The following is a 24,020-nucleotide window of genomic DNA, read 5'->3' on the forward strand; positions in this document are numbered from 1 at the left end:
GGCGTTAGCTGCATCAAGCTTCAGTGCGTCCCTCAACGTGTACTACTGCAGACTGGAGCGGACCAGTTGGCAACATAACCTGATGGACATCTTGCTGTGCTGGGAGGTCAACAAAGTTCGATCAGACCAAAGAGCGTCTATCAACAAGTTGATGAACTTCCAGTAACACTTGACGTCTGTCTCTGAATGTGTCCCTGGAAAAAGTCAGTTTATCAGTATTAAGGAGCTGTTTGGAATAAACCATGACAGGGACCCTTGCAAACTTCCCCAAACTCTTTGCAAATCCACACTCTGCGAAGAGGTGGGCAACTGTCTCCTCTCCGTAGCAGCCGTCCCGAGGGCAGCATGCACTGGTAGTGAGATTCCGACGGTGCAGGAAGGATCTAACTGGGAGCTGATGCTTGTTGGTGAGTTCTGGCGATGAAGCACTTCACCAGACAAGCTGGGCACTTTGCTCACTGAACCACACCACAGGATCCAAGGAGTAATTTCCCTGCAGGACGTTCCGCGCTGACCACTGCCTGATGGACTGTGGTGAAATGTGTTGGTCGGAAGAACCTTTGCACAAACGACATTGCGCAATTTTTTTCACCAGGCCCATCCTTCGCAACACCGGGGACAGGTGCCTTGCCCTACACTCCGCCTGATGCAGCCACACATAAATGTGGCCATTAGGGTTAGGGCGACATTGGGCATGCTTTTACCCCTGTAGTCTGCCAACTTGTGCATTGCGGTCTGTCGGACCCGGTCCATTTTTGACCCCCAGATGAGCCAGAAGATGGCCCGGGTAATCCCTGTGGCATAGGGTCAAGCGAGGGTTGGGCCAAACTTGCACCAAGTCCAGCAGCCCCGAGAGCACCTCACACCTGATGACAAAAAAAAATCCCGTTATAGATAGCTGTTTCCACAGCTCCAGTTTTTCCTGACCTCGGCAATCCGCTCCAACCAATTTTTGTCTCATGCCTCAGCCCACCCGAACCAGATACCTAGCACCTTGAAGAAGTTAGGCTTGATGATAAAGGGGACGGAAGATCGGTCAGGCCACTTGCCAAAGAGCATGGCCTCGCTCTTCCTGCGGTTAACTTTGACTGAAGAAGGGTCTCGACCTGAAACGTTACCTACTGTATTCCTTTTCTCTTGAGATGGTGTCTGATCCACTGAGTTATTCCAGCTTTTTGAGTCTATCAAGTGTAGAGTGAATCAGAGACAAATAAATTGAAAATGAATGACGTTGGGACAAATAGAAAGAGTATGAAAGAGATGAATCAAAAGATGCAATGGAAAATAAACAGTGAATTAACCAATAATCAATTTCTGACTCTTGTTTTACAGAAAAAGGTGTTACTTTAATGCAGCACAGGCTCGGAGAAAAGCCACGTAAGAGTAAGCACATCATGTGAATTCAGACTGGACCTCAGTGAAGACTGGCATAGATCAAGACTCGGCATGTGCTGTAAATGAGAAGATCAAGCATACTATCAGAGAACAAATTTTTGTTAGGCATAACAAATAGGGTAAATTTACTCAATTTCAAAAGCATTTTAATATCTTTGAATCACTTTTATAAGCAGGGATAAGTTTGGAGTCATCATCCGAATGAAACAACAATGAAATGTCATCTCTCATTTATGACTGTATGAAAGAGCTAATTCCCAAAACAGTTATGAAGTTATGTTAGAAAATGAACATGTTACTTTTAATTGTTATATAATTAGGTCTAGAATATCATCTGGGCCTGGAATTGAATAAAATACATTAATTAGTAGTGGAAGTCATCAAAGGTAAAATATGAATGTGCACAAAAATAATTTATTTTCAAACACCCATTTTCAATGCCTATTTTCATCCAGTAGTTAAATCCACCTGGAATATTACATTGATAAACCATTGTTGGAGGAGGCTATCTTTCTTTCTTACACTTTCTCTTTCCTGTTGCATTCTGGAGAAGATGGCACCCATTATACAGTATATGCCTTTGCACTGCAAAATAATTAATTAAAGTAACATTAAAAATGAACTCGAACTTTTGAACCATACAATTTTGCTGCATTGTAGGAAGGCACATATGCCAACAAATTTTCTATTAATCTGGGTAAGGTTGGCTTGACAAGAATTTGGAAATCATTATCTTGACCACTGGCCGTTGGAAGCTTTCATTGCGGGATTTTTTCATGGAATCAGAATTGTTATGAGATGGTATTACTCATAGCACTCATTGAGTATATGTAGCTCTTTCTCGAGCAACCTGTACGTTACCAGTTTCATTATTTGCTCATCCCTCTTCGAGCTGAAAATTATTCCCATCGAGTACTAATCCAATTCCCTTTAGAAAGCACTCCTTTATTCTACTTCTATCATCCTTGTGGCAGTGATTTCCAGGGCATCATTACTTTATAATAATCTGTTTGATATGTAAAATTAAAAGGTAGTATAACAATGTCACCATAAAGAGTTCCACCGGCATCTGGGATCAAGACCTGAAATTAATTATTTATTAAAATATGATAAGACTATTGCTTTCTCGAAATGGTGAAGCCAATCTTTAACCAATCAGAATCTCTCTGTTAAAATTAATATATTATTTCTGACCATTCTTTGTTTCCTTTCACTTCCAAAACACATGGCATCAGATGGGGAAGTCTTGTCCTGTAGGCTCTACAATGTTTTTGAGATAGTCATTTGCAGACCAATGTGAAGGCATTGTGTGGTATGCTTTTGCAGTGCTGTTTTACTAATAAACAGAGACACAGTGCTCATGGGAACCTTTTAATTTTTAATTTCTTCAAAATAAAAGTTGAAGCATGTGAATGTCATTGCTTTGCCAGTAATACTGTGTTTCAGTCGTGCTTCTTGAAGTAGATGGTAAATCAACTGATAAAGATGTGCTTGCTTATTACCGTGGGCCATCAGTTTCTTAATCCCCCTTTCCTTCAAACTTGAGATACTATCATTGTCTTAAAATTGACAATTATTGAAAGTCTGGTAATCTGTTGGAGGTCCTTCAAAGTGAAGAACTGAGTAGTAAAACAAAGAACCGAAGTTTCAATTTCATTTGTGTATTAACAGGATATATAACAGCAGCTGATCCGCAGAACATTTTTGCAGTGCAAATGGCAATGGAAGTCATCATTCATCACAATGGTCCATTCTGAGATTACACAGAAATTAAAATGATAGCGTGGTTGCAATTGTAAACATTCTGATCTAGACACAAGGATCTGAAATGTCAGGAATTAAGATAGAATATCTGAGCACATTGAAGCAGTGTGACAGTGATCTGATTCAAGGTTGCTTACCATTTTCTCTTATTTTGGCTTGAGTGTTTCTCCATAAATTTGCCACCAGGAGACAACAGCATTAGATGTCTCATCTAAAGCATTAGCTGGTCATCTAAACTGAAAAACAGATCTGATGTAATAAAATAAAAAGAAATCATAATTTTTCCTTTTCTTTGTGAGTGTTTATTTGTGTTTGTTATTGTTATCACTGAACCATCTTATCACATTGTGCCTAAAATCTCTCCTGGTCCAACTTCAAACTGTGCTTGAGCTTTGTCTAATCTCAGTTAAGTAAAGGGTTAAAATTTGATTACTTATTTTTATTGATTTGATCATAGAAAACTGAACCAAGTAAGTACTCTTCTTCACCTGTACCTCTCTGGATACATAAATTATGCCAAGCAGAGACATTTGAAACACAAACCACCTCACATAACAATATAGTTTTACTGTAACAAATCAGAGGAAAAGTCTGGATACAACAAGGTTGAAAGAAAATGTGAAAATTAGGCAAATAAGGAAATAGACTATAGAAGTGGACTAATGATAGCTATTATTTTGATCCTAGATGAGTTGAAGTAGAAACTTGAGATGAATTAATTACAGCACTATGACGATATAGAGATGATTGGAAGAATAAGATGAAAAAAATCTCTTGAGGTTCATTAATATTGATAAAATAGGATGGCTTTTCAGGTTACCAGGCTCTTCTAAATTTCAATCCAGGTATGAAAAATTATTTTAGTATACAATTGTCATCTTTTGCATCAATCTCAATAGTTGAGTGCTCAGAGATAAAATTTCTTCTGATGCAAATGTCATATAGTGATAAAAATGTTTAACACTTGAACCATTAAATGTTGGATTAATGCTTAAAAGTTGGTTGACAGATTGATAGGGTTATCCAGCCACTTCATTTTGGGCCATTTTAAACTTTGACCAACACTCTGTTCAAGTAGGAGAAATAAGGAAATGGACCATTTTTACTCATAACCAAAAGCCAGAAATTGCTTGTGCTGGAAATCTGGAATAAAAACAAAGAATATTGGAAAGAGTAGGTCAGGGAAAATGTGCAGAGAGAGGAAAATAAATACTGCATGAGTGTAGATCTTTCATCAGAAGGGGAAAGGGGGAAAAGGGTAACTAGAGGTCACAGGAGATGGGTAAGGTCCTAAATGAGTATTTCTCCTCTGTATTTACTGAGGAGAAAGACAGTAGGATGGAGGAACTTGGGGGCAGTCAATGGAAGTGTCTTGAGAGCAGTCAGTGTTACCGTTGCAGAAGTACTGAAGGTTCTATCGTGTATGAAGGTAGACAAACCTCCAGGATCTGATCGGATATATCCGAGAACATTGCGGGAAACTAGAGAGGAAATTGCGGTGGCCCTGGTTGAAATTTATGAGTCGTCCTTAAATACTGGGGCGGCGACGGAAGACTGGAGGGTGGCAAATGTTGTACCTCTTTTCAAGAAGGGCTTGGGGACAATGCTAGGAACTATAGGCTGGTGAGCTTAACATCTGTAGTTAGAAAGTTATCAGAGAGTATTCTGAGGGATAATTTATACAGGTATTTGGATGGGAGAGGGCTGATTAGGGATTGTCAGCATGGTTTTGTACATGGGAGGTCGTATCTCACAAATCTTATTTGTTTTTATTGAAGACGTGAGCAAAAAGGTCGATGAGGAGAGCTGTAGATGTTGTGTACATGGATTTCAGTAAGGCATTCGACAAGGTTCCGCATGGTAGGCTGCTCTGGAAGGTTAGATCGCATGGGATCCAAGGAGAGATAGCTCCATGGAAGGAAGCAGAGGGTGATGGTGGAAGGTTGCTTCTCAGACTGAAGGCCTGTGACTAAAGGTGCCTCAGGGTATGGTGATGGGCTCGCTACTGTTTGTCATCTACATCAATGATTTAGATGAGAACATACAGGGCAAGATTAGCAAGTTTGCTGATGAAACAAAAGTGAATTGTTTTGCAAGTAGTGAAGATGGTTGTGAAAGATTGCTGCAGGATCTGGTGCCATTGCAGGATTCCATATGCAGCCCAGCAGCAAAGGAAATGATGGATTTTATGCTCTAAATCTCTCAGTAAGTCGTTGAACTTCTGCATCTGATGGCACATGCATGGAAGTCTAATGGGCTTGTCCCACTTGGGTGATTTTTTAGGCAACTATAGGCAACTAGTTTGTCGTCTCATGTTCGCCGGTAGTCGCTGGGAGTAGTCTTCTCAGTCACGCAAAAAGGCGTAGCTTCTTTCTAGTCGCCGCTAAATTTTCAACATGTTGAACATTTTTCGGCGACAATGGGTGAGACACCAATGAGCCTAGCTTGACCTCCTGACGTAGGTGCTGTCGTAGTTGTGGCCAGGATGACGTAGGTTGTCGCCGGTTTTTCGGCGACCTGCTACGACTATGACAGTCGCCGGCAGTTGCCTAAAAAATCGCCAAGTGGGACAGGCCCATTAGACTTATTATTTTAATGAACACAAGTTCATACTATATTCCAGCCTCTATCAAGATCATGCTGAAAATGGATACACAATATGTTATAACTTTAATTCCACTGCAAAAAAAATGTATATACTCTATTCTGCCATTAGATGGCAATCCTCAACATTCAATGAAGAGGTACACATTCCTTACTTATGTATTGAAGTTTTTCATTCCTGGTTTCTCAGTTTCTGTGAAATGGAAAAGCAAACTAGAGGTGAGAGCTGTTGTGTAGTTTCTGATGGGGGACAAATCGGTATGTTTTAAAGTATGAACATTAAATAGCTAATGTTACGTCAGTTAGTGAAATGGGAAGGAGCAATTCTCTGAACCTTTTGATCTCCATTCCTGCTTGGCAAAGTATTTTTGAGAGATAAGAGTAGGGAATTGGGAAAGATAAAGAGGAAATAAACAATTTTTGCTTTTAAAGAGATCTCCATATACAAAGGACTGACCTGGCTCTGGAAAAAAGGATTTTAATACGGTAAAAAATAAATGCTGGAAAATCTCCTTGAGAAGGGTCCCAGACTTGGATTCATTGTTTCTCTTTCTACAGATGCTTCCTGACCTGTTGATTATGTTTCCCAGCATTTTCAAATTTTATTTCAGATTTTCAGTATTCTACATCTTTAAGTAATACAGTGCATTCAGAAAGTATTCAGACCCCTTAACTTTTTCCACATTTTGTTACGTTACAGCCTTATTTTAAAATTGATTAAATTATTTTTTTTAATCATCAATCTACACACAATACCCCAGAATGAAGAAGCGAAAACAGGTGTTTAGAAATGTTTGCAAAGTAATTAAAAAGAAATAACTGAAATATCAAATTTACATAAGTATTCAGGCCATTTGCTACGACATTCAAAATTGAGCTTAGGTTCATTCCTGTTTCCATTGATTGTCCTTTGAAATGTTTATTCAACTTGATTGGAGTCCACCAGTGGTAAATTAAATTGATTATACATGATTTGGAAAGGCACACACCTGTCTATATAAGGTCCCACAGTTGACAGTGCATGTCAGAGCAGAAACCAAGCCATGAAGACGAACGCATTATCCATAGATCTATGGTGAAGCATGGTGGTGGCAGCATCAGGCTGTGGGGATGTTTTTCAGTGACAGGAACTGGGAGACTAGTCAAGATCAAGGGAAAGATGAGCAGAGGAAAGTACAGAGAGATCCTTGATGAAAACCTGCTCCAGAACATTCTGGACCTCAGACAGGGATGTAGGTTCACCTTCCAACAAGACAATGACCCTAAGCACACAGCCAAGACAATGCAGGAGTGGCTTTGTGACAAGTCTGTGAATGTCCTTGAGTGGCCCAACCAGAGCCCAGACTTGAACCCTATCGAACATCTCTGGAGGGACATGAAAATAGCTGTGCATTGACGCTCCCATCCATCCAATCTGACAAAGCTTGAGAAAATCAGAAGAGAAGAATGGGAGAAATTACCCAATACAGGTGTGCCAAGTTTGTAACGTCATACCCAAGAAGACTTGAGGCTGTAATCGCTGCCAAAGGTGCCTCAACAAGGTACTGAGTAAAGGGCCTGTCCCACTGTACGAGGCAATTCAAGAGCTCTCCGGAGTTTAAAAAAAATCATACTTGTGGTAAGTACGTAGAATGTACGTAGCGGCTACGTCGGAGCTCGGGGACGTCTCATAGCGGCTCCTAATGCTAACGGCAGGTACTCGGGAAACGCAAAAACTCGTGAAGTTTTTCTAGCAATGTGAAAAATGTCCACGAGAGCCCCCGATTACCTACGAATGGCTATTACCGTAATTCTCCCAGTTCGAATTAGGGGAAACTTGGGAGAACTCTTGAATTACCTTGTACAGTGGGACAGGCCAATAAAGGGTCTGAATACTTATGTAAATGTAATATTTCAGTTATTTATTTTTAATTACTTTGCAAAAGTTTCTAAACACCTGTGTTTTTGCTTTTTTATGATGGGGCATTGTGTATTGTGTGTAGATTGATGATAAAAAAAAAATAATTGAATCCATTTTAGAATAAGGCTGTAATGTAACAAAATGTGGAAAAAGTGAAGGGGTCTGAATACATAAACTTACTTTTCAGGATCTCACATAGTACTTTAAACAAAGACACAAAATTGAACACTGATACATTTTATCGTATTTTCTCATTTGGCACCAAGGCAAAGTCACTTGACAGTAGTTACATTGTCTGTTACTTCTTTGATACATGATGGCACAGTGAAATATTACAAGCCAATTTTAAAGTGGGCAGGATTTGGTTTAACATTGACATCACCAGCAGTTGAGAGGGCCACGCATATTGCTTTCGCAGAAGTGTTGGCGCAGCCAGCTCAACACAGGATTTGACGGTGGCTTGGGTCTGCGAACTCTATTGGCAGTTTGGCAAATTGTTGAGAGATGACCAAGCAACATCATTGTGGCCATAATTAAAAGACGAGTCATGCCATGCGTCAGTTGATCCAGGCCTGTGACTTTAACAGGCCCAATATTTTGTCTTTCTATCCATTTGCTGTATACGTGCTGGTAAAAGATTGTTGGTATCTTTTCAGTGTTAATTATCATATTACATATTTTCTATCGGAAGTCTTGTTTTCCTCTTTTCTTTCTCTCTCAGCTTAATTCTATTTATGAAATTTGAAAATCCAAAAGCTGCAGATACAAGAAATCTAAAATGAAAAAAGTATGCTGAAAACAATAGACAATATAGACAGACAATAGGTGCAGGCGTAGGCCATTTGGCCCTTTGAGACAGCACTGCCATTCAACGTAATCATGTCTGATCATCCCCAATCAGTACCCCATTTCTGCCTTCTCCCCATATCCCCTGACTCCGCTATTTTTAAGAGTCCTATCTAGCTCTCTCTTGAAAGCATCCAGAGAACCTGCCTCCACCACCCTCTGAGGCAGAGAATTCCACAGACTCAACACTCTCTGTGAGAAAAAGTGTTTCCTCGTCTCCGTTCTAAATGGCTTACTCCTTATTCTTAAACTGTGGCCCCTGGTTCTGGACTCCCCCAACATCAGGAACATGTTTCCTGCCTCTAGTGTGTCCAAGCCCTTAACAATCTTATATGTTTCAATGAGATCCCCTCTCACCCTTCTAAACTCCAGAATGTACAAGCCCAGCTGCTCCATTCTCTCAGCATATGTCAGTCTCGCCATCCCGGGAATTAACCTTGTAAACCTACGCTGCACTCCCTCAATAGCAAGAATATCCTTCCTCAAATTAAGGGACCAAAACTGCACACAATACTCCAGGTGTGGTCTCACTAGGGCTGTGTACAACTGCAGAAGGACCTCTTTGCTCCTATATTCGATTCCTCTTGTGATAAAGGCCAACATGCCATTCACTTTCTTCACTGCCTGCTGCACCTGCCTGCTTATTTTCATAGACTGATGTACAAGGACCCCCAGATCCCGTTGTACTTCCCCTTTTCCCAACTAGACGCCATTTAGATAGTAAAACACTCAGCTGGCCAGGCAGCATCTGTAGAAAGTGTAATGATTTATGTTGTAGTTTTGAGATGCTTTGTAAGACCTGGGAAAGAGATAAACTGAGTTTGTTTTAAATTGGGGAGAATGGTGGGTCAGGGATGGTTGGACAAAGGGAATATTAGTGTTAGGGTGAAGCCAGAGGTGCCATGGAGATAAAGTCAGTAGGTTGATAGGTTATTGATGGAATTAGAGAGAGGCCAACAACAAAATGATATTATAGCAATGAAATGAAAGTGGTTACAGGGGGAGAATATAATTAAAGGAGCATTAAACCTGAGGTTGACACAAAAAGCTGGAGTAACTCAGCGGGACAGGGAGCATCTCTTGCGAAATGGAATAGGTGATGTTTCAAGTCGAGACCCTTCTTCAGTCACCTATCCCTTTTCTCCTGCCTGCCTGCCTGACCCGCTGAGTTAATCCAGCTTTTTGTGTCAGTCTTCCGTTTAAACCAACATCTGAAGTTCCTCCCTCCACGTAAAACCTGAGAGTTGCATTGTTGCAAGACATGCCCAGCAGGTGCTAACGGAGAGAGAAAAAGATAAATGTCCCATAACAGAAGTGACCAGTTCTGAGAAAAAGCAAGTTACTTGAAGTAGTAGAATTCAATATAGTCTGAAAGGCTGCAACATGGCCAAACAGATGAGGAAGTAGTGTGTACCAAGTTTACATTAGGTCTTGTTCTAACAGGGCATGAGACTATAAAGAGATGATAATAATAATATATTTTATTGTCATTGCACATAGGTGCAACGAGATTTGGTATGCAGCTTCCATCCGATGTCATAACTTAAACAACTAATAAAATTTAGATACCCCGAGAAACATGATTTATATATTTTTTAAAAGAACAGTAAAACAGTCTAAAGTGCAAATATGTCTGTGCCGGGTCGATATGCGGTGACCATCCGAGGGAGACAGTTCATGGGGGTGGGGTCTCTCAGCAGGGCCGGTTCAGAGCAGCGATAGCTCTGGGGATGAAGCTGTTCCTGAGTCTGGAGGTGCGGGAGTCTGGAGGTTCCCAAGTCAGTGAGAGTGGGAAGGAGAATTAAAGTGTCACACAATTACTGATTTCAGGTGCATTGCTAAGTGTCACCCAATCTGTATTTGGTTTCTTCAAATGTCAAGGAGACCACATTGTGAGAGATGAATGGAAGATATGCAAATGAATCACGGCTTCAGCTGGAAGGACTGTTCTCACATTTGCCTCATCAGTCACCACACACCTACCACAAGTCATCCCTGATCTCAAGGGCAGCCTAAGAAAAAGGAAAGTTTAATGAAAAAGGCAAAAGATATATTAAAACATAGGTTCATGAGACTTGTTTAGAGTCGTAGATTCATACATCGTACAAACAGGCCCTTCAGTTTAAGTCATTCATGTTGACCAAGATGCCCCATCTAGGCTTGTCCCACCTGCCTGGGTTTGGAGAATATCCCTCTAAATCTACCCTATCCATGTATCCAGCCAAGTGTCTTTTAAAAGGTTGTTATTGTATTGTGATTGTGAAATTGTGAAATCTTATGTATCCCAGAATGTGTTTCTTCAAATTTTTCTTCAGACCTCGAGATGTAACTTGACAAATGAAGGCTGAGTAGTGTTTAAAGTTGCATTTAAAATCCTCAGCATCTAGGAAATGTGTACTCCAAAAACTTGTTCACTCCATTCAGCCGATCATTTTTAGTAACAAATGATAATAGAAATGTATCTAATATAATATACAAATTGAAAATTAATAATTGAATTTAATTCGATCCCTAATGATCTTCAGGCAGATATTTTGAGCATTTAATTGTAATTGTAATTATAATTGATTTTATTAAGTAAGTAAGTAAGTAAGTAAGTAAGTTTATTGGCCAAGTCTTTTCAGGGATTGAAGAATATTTAAAGTGTGTTGCCTTTTTACTCCGTAGATGTTCTTTGCTTCTCACACTCGGATCAAATTCCATATTTGTATAGTACATAATCGCATTCATGTTTCTTTTTGTTGCAATTAATCTCTATTACATTTATACATTACAATTGCATTTGTTTTACAAATACAAATGGTTGCGGTTATTGGGGTGGGAGATTGCAACCTTCACTTGGTCCGCCCTGTTTCGGCGAATGCAATCAACCTGGTGTGCACAATCAAATAAGATCAAACAGAACAAGTTGTCCTACAACTTTAGGCTGTGCACATCATACGCATAAAGAAGAAGAAGAAAAAGAAGAAGAATTTGCGCTATAAAGCACAATGCCTAAAAGAATAAAAGGAAGAATGGTGGACAGAAAATTTACAGTTGAGTAACTTATGCTGATCATTCATCTTGAAACATATATCATAAAATCTTCCCTCCAGAGACTTATTGTCAGCTGATTAATGTATTGGATTCTAAGACATATGTCATATGATCAAACGCACAATGTATTATTTTTCCAAAGGAAGGTGTGTTCGTTTAAGTGCACAAAGTGATAGTTGTTAAGTGAACAGATGCTCAGTCCATTCAGGATTTGATGTCTCGTGAATGTTCTTTGCAGATTGCAACGTTCATCTGAAGATCAAAAGCTTCTGGGCTGTTTTGCATCTGTTACTAAAGTGAAATCTCAAGTGTGGTACATGAATGGCACAAATACATAATAAATCACAAATATTGACAGATTCCAAAAAAGGAGATAAATGAGGTAAATTTCATGCACATTCTGGTTTATGGTTAAAACAGGACATTAGCAGAAATCAGTTGTAAAAACCTTGAGGCTTTTCTAAATGGACATCTGAGGACATAGGACCTTCTAGGTCCAGGACTGCAGAACAGTTTGTGCAGTCACAAGGAACTGCAGATGCTGGAATCTTGAAGAAAAAACACAAAATGCAGGAGTACATCAAGCAGCATCTCTGGAGGACATTGATAGGCGATGTTTCTTGTTGGGACCCTCCTTCTGACCAGTCAGTGCATTTAGTCACTCATGGGCCTGTCCCACTTAGGCAACTTTTTAGGCGACTGCAGGAGACTATGCAGCCGCCACATGTTCGCGGGTGGTTGCCAGGGAGTCGCCTTCATGGTCGTGAGGAGTTCCCGCATTCTGGGATCTAGTTGTGGCCTGGTTATGTTGAAAAATGAGTGGAGACTAAAATGAAGCCACCATGGAGAGTAGCGAGAACTCTTGGGCCGTAGGTGGGTCACCAGGTGGTCCTAGTGGGTTGCCACGAGATTGGAGGTTCTTGTAGGTTCTCGTAGGTTGTACCCAGTGCTGACCGGTGAATTTCATTGGCTCATTAGGGGAAAAAAACGTAAGCAGTAGTTTTCAGAACCAAGGATAACCGACCGGTAATGTTAAATGTTTGCCGAGCTTCACAGCTGTGTGTCTCTGGCTTCTTAAAAGTTGTCTCCACTCCTTCTTTCCTCCTTCTTCCCCCCCCCCCCCCCCCCCCCCTTTTAAAGTACACTGTGCTTAATTACAGCGCCAACCTTTCTGTGTCTGTATCATTTTGGCTTTGCACCGTGTGTATTTCATTCAGACAGCACTCCCCCGCTTGTCCTGTCCCCCGCCTGCATAACAGGCTGGTGAAGGAAGCAATGTGTGTGTGTGTGTGTGTGTTCCACTCTAACAGTCGCCGTTCCAGTTGCCGGTTTTTCAGGCAACTGACATCAACTTGACAGTCGCTGGCAGTCGCCTGAAAAATCACCTAAGTGGGACAGGCCCATTAGTAGCTTAATTATCAGCTCAGGCCCAGAAATTGCATAACTTCTGATGCCAGTTCCATCATTCCATCTCCCCCACCCATCCCTGAATACCTATTATTTTGTGATGATTTGGTTCGAGTATCTCAGTACCACTGTTAGTTAAGTCATCTGATTGCTGTGCTCAACATGCACAATTTTTGAAATATTAGCCTGATTCAGGCTAATAACGTCTTTGAAGTTATCTCTAAGTATCCCGAATAATCAAGAAGCTTGTGGTAATGAGGGCCTATTTCTGAGGGAGACAACAACAGCTTAGTTCTGTGCTCCTGATTCAGAACAAAAGAGCTTTGCACATCGTGATACAAAAGGTCAGTTGCAAAGCCTCATTAGTCAGTAATCACCAGTGTCTGTCTAGGTTAAACATGTAAATAAGGTAGAACTCCAGATCCACTAAATCAATTGGTGGTACACAAAAAAGCTGGAGAAACTCAGCGGGTGCAGCAGCATCTAATGAGCGAAGGAAATAGGCAACGTTTCGGGCCAAAACCCTTCTTCAGACTAAATCAATTTCCTGGTGTGTGAGATAGTCGGAAACCTGATCCACAGAATTTTCAAAATTTGAAATGCAAACTAGAAATGCAATTAGTGTGTGGTTATTTATGATCAGTATATATTTCATGTTGCTTCAGTTCCAGCACATTAAAGTTGCAACTATCCCTAGCAACATCCCTCAGTGGACCAGCTTCAGTATATGTCCTCAATCATAATGCACCTTTGCAGATGAGCAAGGCAGAAATTAGATGGAATCTCATGGGGCAACTGTATAACACAGCAAAGAGTAGCCGGAAGGATTGGGAAACTTTCATAGGACAACAGAAGGAAACAAAACGGGCAATACGGGCTGAAAAGATGAAGTACGAGGGGAAGCTGGTCAGGAATATAAAGAAGGACAGTAAAAGCTTCTTTAGATATGTTAAGAGAAAAAGAGTAGCAAAGTCAAATGTGGGTCCTTTGAAGGCAGACACGGGTGAAATTAATATGGGTAACGAGGAAATGGAATGAAATGCTATTTATTGTCATTCAAACCTAGGTTTGAACAAAATTACATTTACTACAGCTTTTTACAGTACAAAAAAACCCAAGACCCACACTTTACACAGTTTACATAAACAGTTTGCATAAATGGCAGAAGAGTTGAACGGGTACTTCGGATCTGTCTTCACTAAGGAAGACACAAACAATCTCCCAGATGTACTGGAGGACAGAGGATCCAAGGGGGTAGAGGGACGGAAATAAATTTTCATTAGGCGAGAAATAGTATTGGGTAGGCTAATGAGACTGAAGGATGATGAATCCCCTGGGTCTGATGGTCTGCATCCCAGAGTCCTCAGGGAGATGGCTCTAGAAATAGTGGATGCATTGGTGATCATTTTCCAATGTTCAATAGATTCAGGATCAGTTCCAGTGGATTGGAGGATAGCTAATGTTATCTCACTTTTCAAGAAAGGAGCGAGAGAGAAAACGGGGAATTACAGAACAGTTAGCCTGACCGGTGGTGGGAAAGATGCTGGAGTCATTTATTAAAGAGGTAATAATGGGGTATTTGCATAGCAGTAAAAGGATTAGTCCAAGTCAGCATGGATTTATGAAAGGAAAATCATGCTTGGCTAATCTTCTGGAATTTTTTGAGGATGTGACAAGTAAAATGGATGAAGGGGAGCCAGTGGATGTAGTGTATCTAGACTTTCAGAAAGCCTTTGAGAAGGCCCCGCATGGGAGACTTTTGACTAAAATTAAAGCACATGGTATTGGGGGTAGGGTGTTGACATGGATAGAAAATTGGTAGGAGTGAACGGGTCCTTTTCAGAATGGCAGGCAGTGGCGAGTGGAGTGCCGCAAGGCTCGGTGTTGGGGCCGCAACTGTTTACCATCTATATTAATGATTTGTAAGAGGGAATTAGAAGCAACACTAGCAAGCTTGCGGATGACACAAAGCTGGGTGGCAGTGTGAACTGTGAAGAGGATGTTAGGAGGTTGCAGGGTGACCTGGACAGGTTGAGTGAGTGGGCAGATGCGTGGCAGATGCAGTATAATATAGATAAACATGAGGTTATCCATTTTGGCGGCAAAACCAAGGGGGCAGATTATTATCTCAATGGGGTTAGGTTAGGCAAGGGGGAGGTACAGAGAGACCTGGGTGTCCTTGTACACCAGTCAGTGAACGTTGGCGTGCAGGTACAGCAGGCAGTGAAGAAAGCTAATGGAATATTGGCCTTCATAACAAGAGGATTTCAGTATAGGAGTAAAGAAGTTCTTCTGCAGTTGTATAGGGCTCTGGTGAGACCACATCTGCAGTATTATGTACAGTTTTGGTCTCCTAATTTGAGGAAGGACATCCTTGCGATTGAGGCAGCGCAGCATAGGTTCACGAGATTGATCCTTGGGATGGCGGGACTGTCATATGAGGAAAGATTGAAAAGACTAGGCTTGTATTCACTGGAGTTTAGAAGCATGAGGGGGGATCTTGTAGAAACATATAAAATTATAAAATGACTGGACAAGCTAGATGCAGGAACAATGCTCCCAATATTGGGTGAGTCCAGAACCAGGGGCCACAGTCTTAGAATAACGGGAGGCCATTTAAGACTGAGGTGAGAAAAAAACTTTTTACCCAGAGAGTTGTGAATTTGTGGAATTCCCTGCCACAGAGGGCAGTGGAGGCCAAATCACTGGATGGATTTAAGAAATGGTTAGATAGAGCTCTAGGGGCTAGTGGAATCAATGGATACGGGGAGATGGCAGGCACGGGTTATTGATTGGGGACGATCAGCCATGATCACAATGTATGGCGGTACTAGCTCGAGGGGCTGAATGGCCTCCTCCTGCATCTATTTTCTATGTTTCTATGTAACTGGTGGGGAAAGCATCCTCCAAAATATCATAGCAAGGCCTGTAATTATTATAGAAAAAAATGAAAATGAGGAGCGAAAGAAAACAAAGTTCATCTACAAAAAAAGATAGCTTGTTGCAGAGCCACATGCATTATATTTAGATATATAAGGTACCCCGCACAACAACAACATCAGCTCTCCTTTTCTCCTATATGCTTCCCTGAATACTAATACTTATGATAAATGGGTTTTCATTACTACAACTATCCTTGCCATCCTGGCCAATATCTTTTGCTTTTGAGGAGGACAGTGAGTGGAATATCTGCAGTGCACAAATCGAAGATACAAGAATTTGGAGCAGTCATAAGAATTTGGCCCTTGGACCCAGTTTTGCAATTTACCAAAATCATGGCTGAACTTCCAAATCAGCAAAATTTCCTGCACTATCCTCTTTTTGCTGATACCACAATTATCCAGAAATATATCCATCTTTGCTCTGAATGAATACAAGAACTGACCAAAGCTTTCACGATAGAGAAATCCAAAGGTTCATTAACTTCTGGGTGAACATCTTTCTTCTCATCTCAGTTTTAGATGGCTTACTCTTTATTTTAAGACTGTGACCCCCTGCATCTGTGCTCCTCAGCCAAGGGAAACATACTACATGCACTCACTCTGTCCAGCCCTGCAAGAATTGTGTCTGTCTCAATGATCGCTTCTAATCCTACTGAAATCTATAGAATACAAACATAATCAACTCCGTCTCTCCTCTGACAGCAAAACAGTCACCCCAGAAACAAGATAATGAAGCTTCCTTGCATTCCTTCTGTGTCACAGATATCTTTCTTCAGAGAAGGAGGTATAAAATGTGCACAATAGTTAAGGTGTGGTACCATGAAGGCCTGATATAATTGGAGATAAACATCTGTATTCAAATCTTCTCATAATAAAGTCTAATGTACCACCTGGAAACACGCGAAACTGCAGACAGTGGAATCTGAAACAACAAACAATCTGCCCGAGGAATTCCGCGGGTTGAGCGGCATCCATGAGTCAACATTTCGGATTCAAATCCTACTTCAGGACAAAGAATAGAGAGGGGGAGATACCAAGGAGAAGGAAGTGGTGATAAAGAAGCAAGAGGTCACCATCTGGTGCCATTGTCTCCTTTTTTTCTCTTCTCTTCTATCCATCATCCTCCTGCCTCTACAACCCAAATCTAAGCCTCGCCTGCCATGTGCACAATAGTTAAGGTTATGTCAATCATTCTTCACCTTTCCTTGGCCCACCAATCACATTTCACTTGTCTCACTACTCCCGCTCTTCTCTTCATATTTGCTAATCCCCCCCCCCCCCCTCCCCTCCTTTCCACTCTCTGTCCTGATACAAGTTTTCAACCTAAATCATCGACCATTCCTTTCCACCCACAGTAACTGCTCCACCCACAGAATTCTTCTAGCAGATTGTCTGTTGCTCCTATATTACTTGCCTTCCTAATGACTAGCAGCACCACATGCTAGTTCTCGATGGCACGTGTACAAGGGCACCCAGCTCTTTCGAACATCAAGTCACAAGTATTGATAGATTGCAATTTTTTTTTTACAACCGAGAATTTCATTCACCTAACTTCTGTTTATGCTGAGAAATGGAAGACTACTGTAAATGCCTGTGTGAAGTTTTTTCCAATCAGTTTTTGAGCAGGTAGGAGCTGAAGTGCACATAATTTGTTAATCGGCTTGTGCCCAGGATAGTCATCTTGAATTTTAAAAAATGCAGTGGATTTTCTTCAATCATAATAATCCTCTGAGAAACACCCATAATGCAGGACTGGTTCACATCTGTTCTTCCCTCAGCTGTTTAGTTGTAATACTCAATAACCTTAACCTAATGATTGTACTGAGAAGAATTTAACTGTTCTTTCATGATGTATGAAGCCTGTAATTATGTGCAAAATGGAAACAAGCAAGTTTCAAATACTTTTCATGAATGAATCACGAGTTGAAATCTCACCTGATGCTAGCTATGTCTGATTTTTTTTTTCTTCAAATTTAATATTTCCACCATTTTTCCCCTTGTCCCCTGATATCAGAGCATTGAAGCTAATACGGTTGATGAAAATTACTCCTGCAACAAGTGTGCATTACCTCTGTGAGGCAACGTATTAAGAGCTTTTGGATAATTAATCACAGGACATCAATCCAAATGCAGTTCTTACCAAAAAGACCTCACCTAAAAGACTACAAACTCACAGAAATAAGTCTTCAGCTGCTACAGATTTCAAATAAGAACAGGAAATACTCAGCTCACACGCAAGAAGCCAATTATTATCTGTGGGGGAACATAGGTTAATATTTCAGATCCTATGACTCTTAGAAAAACTGTCCTTCTGAAAGATTTGCACCTTCAAAGGAAAAATTACTTTGCAGCAAAGAGTGGAATTTTATTTTCTAGTTTATAGATTTCTGAAAATTCCTACAGCCTTCTGTGCTTTGCCTTTCCCCACATCCCACCACAAACTTGGAGGTTATAATAATAAGACCTAATATGTCAATCAACTCTCACTCCAAAGTCCTTTAATCAATTTCCCTCACCTTGACCCCCTCTGGCATTGCAAACCTGTTCCATCCCCAGCCTCCAATTTCTCTCTGAAGTTCTTAAATGTGTGTGGGCTCTAATTCTTTTTTCCTGAAAACCATGTTTGAACCTCACAATTAGATTCCTTTCGCTGTCATTTTACCTCAGCAACTCTGATCAAAGGCATAATTCACATCCTACGTGATGATGTCCCACGTGAACTTTAATTCCTGCAGCTTTGGTTGACCTCACCAGCCTGCTCCAAAGCATTTCCACCACTATCTAGCTGGCTGATTCCATTTCTGCACTGTTATCTCTGGTGTTCCATTTGGATCAATTTAACCTTGATAGTTTCATATTTATTATCTTTCTGCTGCCCCTTGCCCTAATGGCAGTTTCCAATAGTACACTACTTCATCTCTCCATTATCTATCCCGACTTTGCCATGATTCATAAATTATGTGTGTTTGCCTGACATCCACTATTGGATGGTTTGGTTTTTTAAATCCTGCAGATGCTTTAAATGTGCAATAAAAGCAGAAAATGTTGGAAACACCCAGTAGGTTAACTAGAATCTGAAGAAAGAGAAACAACATTAACTCTAAGTTTTAAACTCAATGTTATGTATTGGATGTACAGAAATGTCCATTACTACTGGGAAAACTGAAGCCATTATCTTCAGATCTTCAGAACATAATCAATTCCTTATCCAACAACTTCAACCCTTTCCCTGATAATTTGATTGTAATTTTAATTCACAGGAGAGAACATCGCATCATCTGGAATCTAAGATTTTTAATCATTTTTGTTGCACACAAGTGTTGTTATCCCCTAAAACAATTGTGGTCTATACTTGGGAGTGACACTTTAGATACAAAAACTTGAAAAGATGTTTGCTTCCTGAGTGAGGATGTAAACTGATCTTGTATTATTTACCAGAGAGCCTGATGATTTAGAATCTGTAGGAACCGTGCCCACAGAGGCGTCAAGAGCTTCATTTTTGTGACATCTGGTGAATTCAGTTGTCAGTTCAAAAGATTCCCTGCTGTTTAGCTGCAACAGTGTCAAAGGTGACTGAATAGCCGAGAGAATTCTCTGAAACAGAATTCTGAGGAAAAAAAGTAATGTTTTATCCGTTGCTAAATATACACTGCAATAAACTTCTATCATTGAAAGAAGCTGCAATAGACTTCTCTCATTGGAAGAAGCAGGAAAAAAACAATGTATATGATAAGGAGCATGTATAGCAAAAAGCCATAAAATGCTCAAATTGTTCTGGTAATTTACCTTGGTTAAGAGAAAGGTGGTTGCAAGCAGTGCACCCAATGGGGGAGAGCAGAATCATGAGCAACATCTTCAGTATTTTAGTGTTAAACAAGCACGTGTCAAATTCACTGCCCGTTTTAGAGTTATGAGGCTGAACACCAAAAGATTTCCAGCCATTTCTGTCATTGTTTCCAAATAGCCACATTATACAGAATGCAAAAGCAGGGTAGATAGACTAGATTTTAGAGATACAGTACGGAAACAGGCCCTTAAGCCAACTGAGTCCGCGCCGACCAGTGATCACCCCATACACTAGCACTATCCTACACATTAGGGACAATTTACAGAAGCCAATTAACTTACAAACCTGCGTGTCTTTGGAGTCTGGGAGGAAACTGGAGCACCTAGAGAAAACTCATGCGGTCACATGGAGAACGTATAAACTCCATTCAGACAGCACCCGAGGTCAGGATCAAACCTGTTTTTGTCGTTGTAAGGCAGTAACTCTACTACTGCGCCACTCTGATGCACCAAAGCTTAAATCAGGAAGTAATACCAGTTTGGATTTCAAATGTTTGAAGATCGTACAGAAAATACAGAGTGAAGCAAGAAATTGGGATTTTAAGATTTTGAAATAATTACTGAGGTGGTGTATAATGTGCAATACTTTGAACTTCATTATACTAATGGGGCGGTAAGACAAAATAAACCTGCTGGATATTTTGCTGATTTGGTCCTCGGAAGGAATAAGGTGGTAATGTTCTGAGAAGAAGTGATCTTAGCATTATACATATAAACGAGGAATGAGAAAGATAGGGGTGAGTATAGTGGGCTGAAAGCTAGAGGGGAGGAATTGCTCATCACAAGATTCTCTTGGATCTTGTTCAGGCGTGAAGCATACAATATGCAAACTATATTCAAGTCTTGTACAGACTTGTGATTTGTAAAGAAGTCTTGAGGGGAGTCAAATATGAGCAGGAAAGAACTTGAATAGAAAAAAAACATCACAATCTGAGTTCAGAAGAAGTGGCAAAGGCAACAGTGTCAATTAATAAATGTACCTTAGAGTTAACATTTTTATAGATAGGACTGGACCAAAGAAACTCATAGCCTAGAAAATCCGTCTCTCTTACTGTATGTCTTCGACAGCCATAGGGTCAGATCCTAGTCGAATTGGGGATAGCTAATGTTGTCTCCTTGTTCAAAAGGGGCTGTCAGGATAAGCCTGGAAACTACAAGCCAGTGAGCTTTACATCAGTTAGGGAAGTTGATGTAAAAGATTCTGAGGGACAGGATTTATGTTCATTTGGAAAGACAGGGATTGTGAGGAACTAGAATGGTTTTGTGACAGGGAGATCGTGCCTCACAAATCTGATTGCATTTTTGAGGAGGTTACAGAAAATTGATGAAGTAGATGTGGTTCATGAATTTTAGTAAAACAATTGACAAGGTCCTACATGGTAGACTAGTCCAAAAAATTAAGGCACAAGGGAACAAAGGCATGTCAGCAAATTGGATCCAAATTTGGTTGGATGATAGCAAGCAGATAATAGTTCATTTCAGTTCAGTTTAGTTTAATGTCACGTGTACCGAGGTACAGTGAAAAGCTTTTTGTTCTGTGCTCACCGGTCAACAGAAAGACAATACATCATTACAATCAATCCATTTACAGTGTATTGATACATGATAAGGGATGGTGGCGGATAGGTATTTCTCTGATTGGAATACTGTAATAAGTAGTGTACTGCAGGGATCAGAGTCATAGAGTTGTACAGCATGGAAACAGACCCTTATTCCAACCCTATCCATGCTGACCAAGTTGGCATATTGGGCTAGTCCCTGCATTTGGCCAAAGCCCTCTAAACCTTCCTATCCATATATATATCCAAGTGTCTTTTTAAAGTCATAATTTTATCTGCTTCTACGGATGCAGTGTGGAAAATGTGCAAGAACGCGGACCATAACAATTTTATTTTTCCATAGCTGTTGTCTGATCTGCTATATAATTACAGCATTATCTGAGTTTTTTTTTTGAATAGTTCCTCTAAGTGTCCAGCCTGCTCTGGCCTGCTTAGCCTCCCACATTTCAGCTGCCATTCTGAGTGAACGGATGGTTCTTAAAGTATAAGTGCAATGCCTTCTATCCTTGGCCCCTCACTCTAATCACAGTGTCTTGATTGTGATGGAAGGCACTATAACTGCAACTATAGAATCATTTGAAGCCTAGTGCAAAATGTCATGATGATCAAGTTGAGATCACTATTTGGACAATCCAGAGGATGGATTGTAGTTGCTCCCGAGATAATATAATGCCCTGTGTTTAAGGGTAACATCATTCAAAATCTGGCCATCACGAAGAGTCAATCATTTCCCAACACGAGAAAGAGGTGAAAGAGAATGAGGAATTGAGGTGACAGATGGTGACAAGGTGAAGCTCTCTCTGGATATATTGTCAAGACATTCCTAAAGTGCAAAATTCATTTGAGGTTTGTATTCCACAGGCTTAAGGTATAAATAGAGAGGCAGTTACACTTTAGTGTAACAAGACAGTGGTTTAATTTGGACTTGGGCAAATGGCAAGTTACTATCATGCCATACATGTACCTGGCAAAGCCTCGCCCTTTCCCCTTGACATCTAATGAATGAGAACTGCTCAACTGTCTAAAGCAAAATACCAGAGAATGACCATTGACCTGAAGATTAGCTTAACCAGGCATTTCAACTCTGTGATGCAACAAAATGTCAGCGACTGCAGGATCTGCATTGAGAGACTTCATTCCTTACTTAGCAAAACAATTCCATCATGTGCAAAATTCAAGTCAGGTTGCAGGAGAAATTCTGCAGCTACTCAAAAAAGAATCTATTCAGCTATTGGTTGCAGAAAATGTTAATATACCTTGGAAGATTTGTCCGTCAATCTTATTATTTCAGATAGCACAGGGCACAGGGCATAATATTAATGGAGATGCTTCTATCTTTCCAGGAAAGTCATGGTTTAAGACAGGCAAAGGTAAGGTTGGACATTGGTGTTTGTATTGGACGTTTACCTTTTCATAGGTCAGCTATATTTCTCGGTATTTCCCTTTCATCCCACTTTTTCTGTATGAACGACCCCCCTCTCCCCTCAGCCAGGACCGCCTCTCTCTCCTGTCATTGGAGGCTGGGTCTGGGAACTGTGCTCCCCTCCCAGTCCAACACTCACTTGCCTCTCTCTGCGTCCAGGCTGGTGTAGTCTTCCAGAGAGTGCGGGGAGAGAATTTGTATTGAAAGTTTACCTTTTTGTAGAGCAGCTATCTTCTTTCTACTTTTGTTTTGTCCACAGGATTGTAAAGATAATTTTGATTCCACACAAAAAGCTGGAGTAACTCAACGGGACAGGCAGCATCTCTGAAGAAAGAACGGGTGTCTTATCGGGGTCGAGACCCTTCTTCAGACTCCTTCAGTCTGAAGTTGGGTCTTGACCCGAAACGTCACCCATTCCTTCTCTCCAGACATGGTGCCTGCCCGCTGACTTACTCCAGCTTTTTGTGTCGACCTTCGGTTTAAACCAGCATCTGCAGTTTCTTCCTACACTCATTTTGATTCTACCTGGAATGTGCTCTCACTTTTGTTGAACTGATGGTTTTTCAAGTAATATCCTTCTCATTTTATCGTATCTTGGCCATTAAATTGATTGCCTGGCATTTCAGAATTTTGAATTCCCAGGATTGTTATAGTTGGAGGCTTTATTAATAACAATTTGTTGTTGTCCACCTCTTCCAGGTGTTGGGCGTCTTTTGGTCGGACAAGTCTTATGCTGAATATGAAGTTTAAATTGGTAAGAGCTGTTTGAGAGAAATGGAAGCTGTTTTAACAGGTTATCTTTAGAAATAAAAAACTGCAGACGTTGGAAATCTGAATTAAAAGCAGAAAATATGGAAACACTCAGTAGGTCAGACAGCTTCCATGAGAAGAAAAACAAGTTAATGTTTCAGATACAAAACCCTTGTCAAAGTTTCGAAGTTCAATTTGAGATAAATGAAACTGAAAATGTTAATAGGTGAAGAAGTACAATTAGTTTAACTTCAGAGATGATAGCTATTGTTTAACTTTAGAAGAGATAATCAAATAATGGGGGACAAATTTAACATGTTGATCTGAAAGTGGAAGTGCAATTATATCACTTGTACATAAGACAGAAGATGGAAAGACTGTGACCATGGCAGAGTTTGATATTGGATTTGGGCAATAATCTGGCACTGGGTTTACAAACTGAGAAAGACCAGCATTGGGGGTGTGCAATCTGGCATGTATCACAAGAAGATATCATGCTCTGTTCAGTGTAGAATTGAAGGCTGCAATGAGGAGAATTATGAGGCAAT

The 24,020-nt window shown here is 40.5% G+C and overlaps 1 protein-coding gene and 1 long non-coding RNA gene across 3 annotated transcripts in view; one reads left to right on the forward strand and one right to left on the reverse strand.

Moving 5' to 3' along the window:
- Positions 1-3,438, forward strand: part of LOC129705832 (immunoglobulin superfamily member 22-like) — a 57,872-nt gene extending 54,434 nt beyond the window's left edge. Inside the window, exon 23 of the mRNA XM_055649666.1 lies at positions 1,333-3,438. Within this exon, the coding sequence (XP_055505641.1) occupies positions 1,333-1,400 (68 nt within the window). The 3' untranslated portion in view covers positions 1,401-3,438. The remainder of the gene's footprint in view (positions 1-1,332) is intronic.
- Positions 1-24,020, reverse strand: part of LOC129705834 (uncharacterized) — a 53,106-nt gene that overhangs the window by 23,248 nt on the left and 5,838 nt on the right. The window contains exon 2 of one of the 2 annotated variants that reach the window (XR_008724970.1): positions 3,297-3,395. The exons of the other annotated variant lie outside the window; for it this stretch is intronic. This is a non-coding gene — a long non-coding RNA (uncharacterized LOC129705834). The remainder of the gene's footprint in view (positions 1-3,296; positions 3,396-24,020) is intronic. 2 annotated transcript variants of the gene reach the window in all.

This window comes from Leucoraja erinacea, chromosome 18 (genome assembly GCF_028641065.1).
Source record: "Leucoraja erinacea ecotype New England chromosome 18, Leri_hhj_1, whole genome shotgun sequence".
In the NCBI taxonomy this organism is placed as follows: domain Eukaryota; kingdom Metazoa; phylum Chordata; class Chondrichthyes; order Rajiformes; family Rajidae; genus Leucoraja; species Leucoraja erinaceus.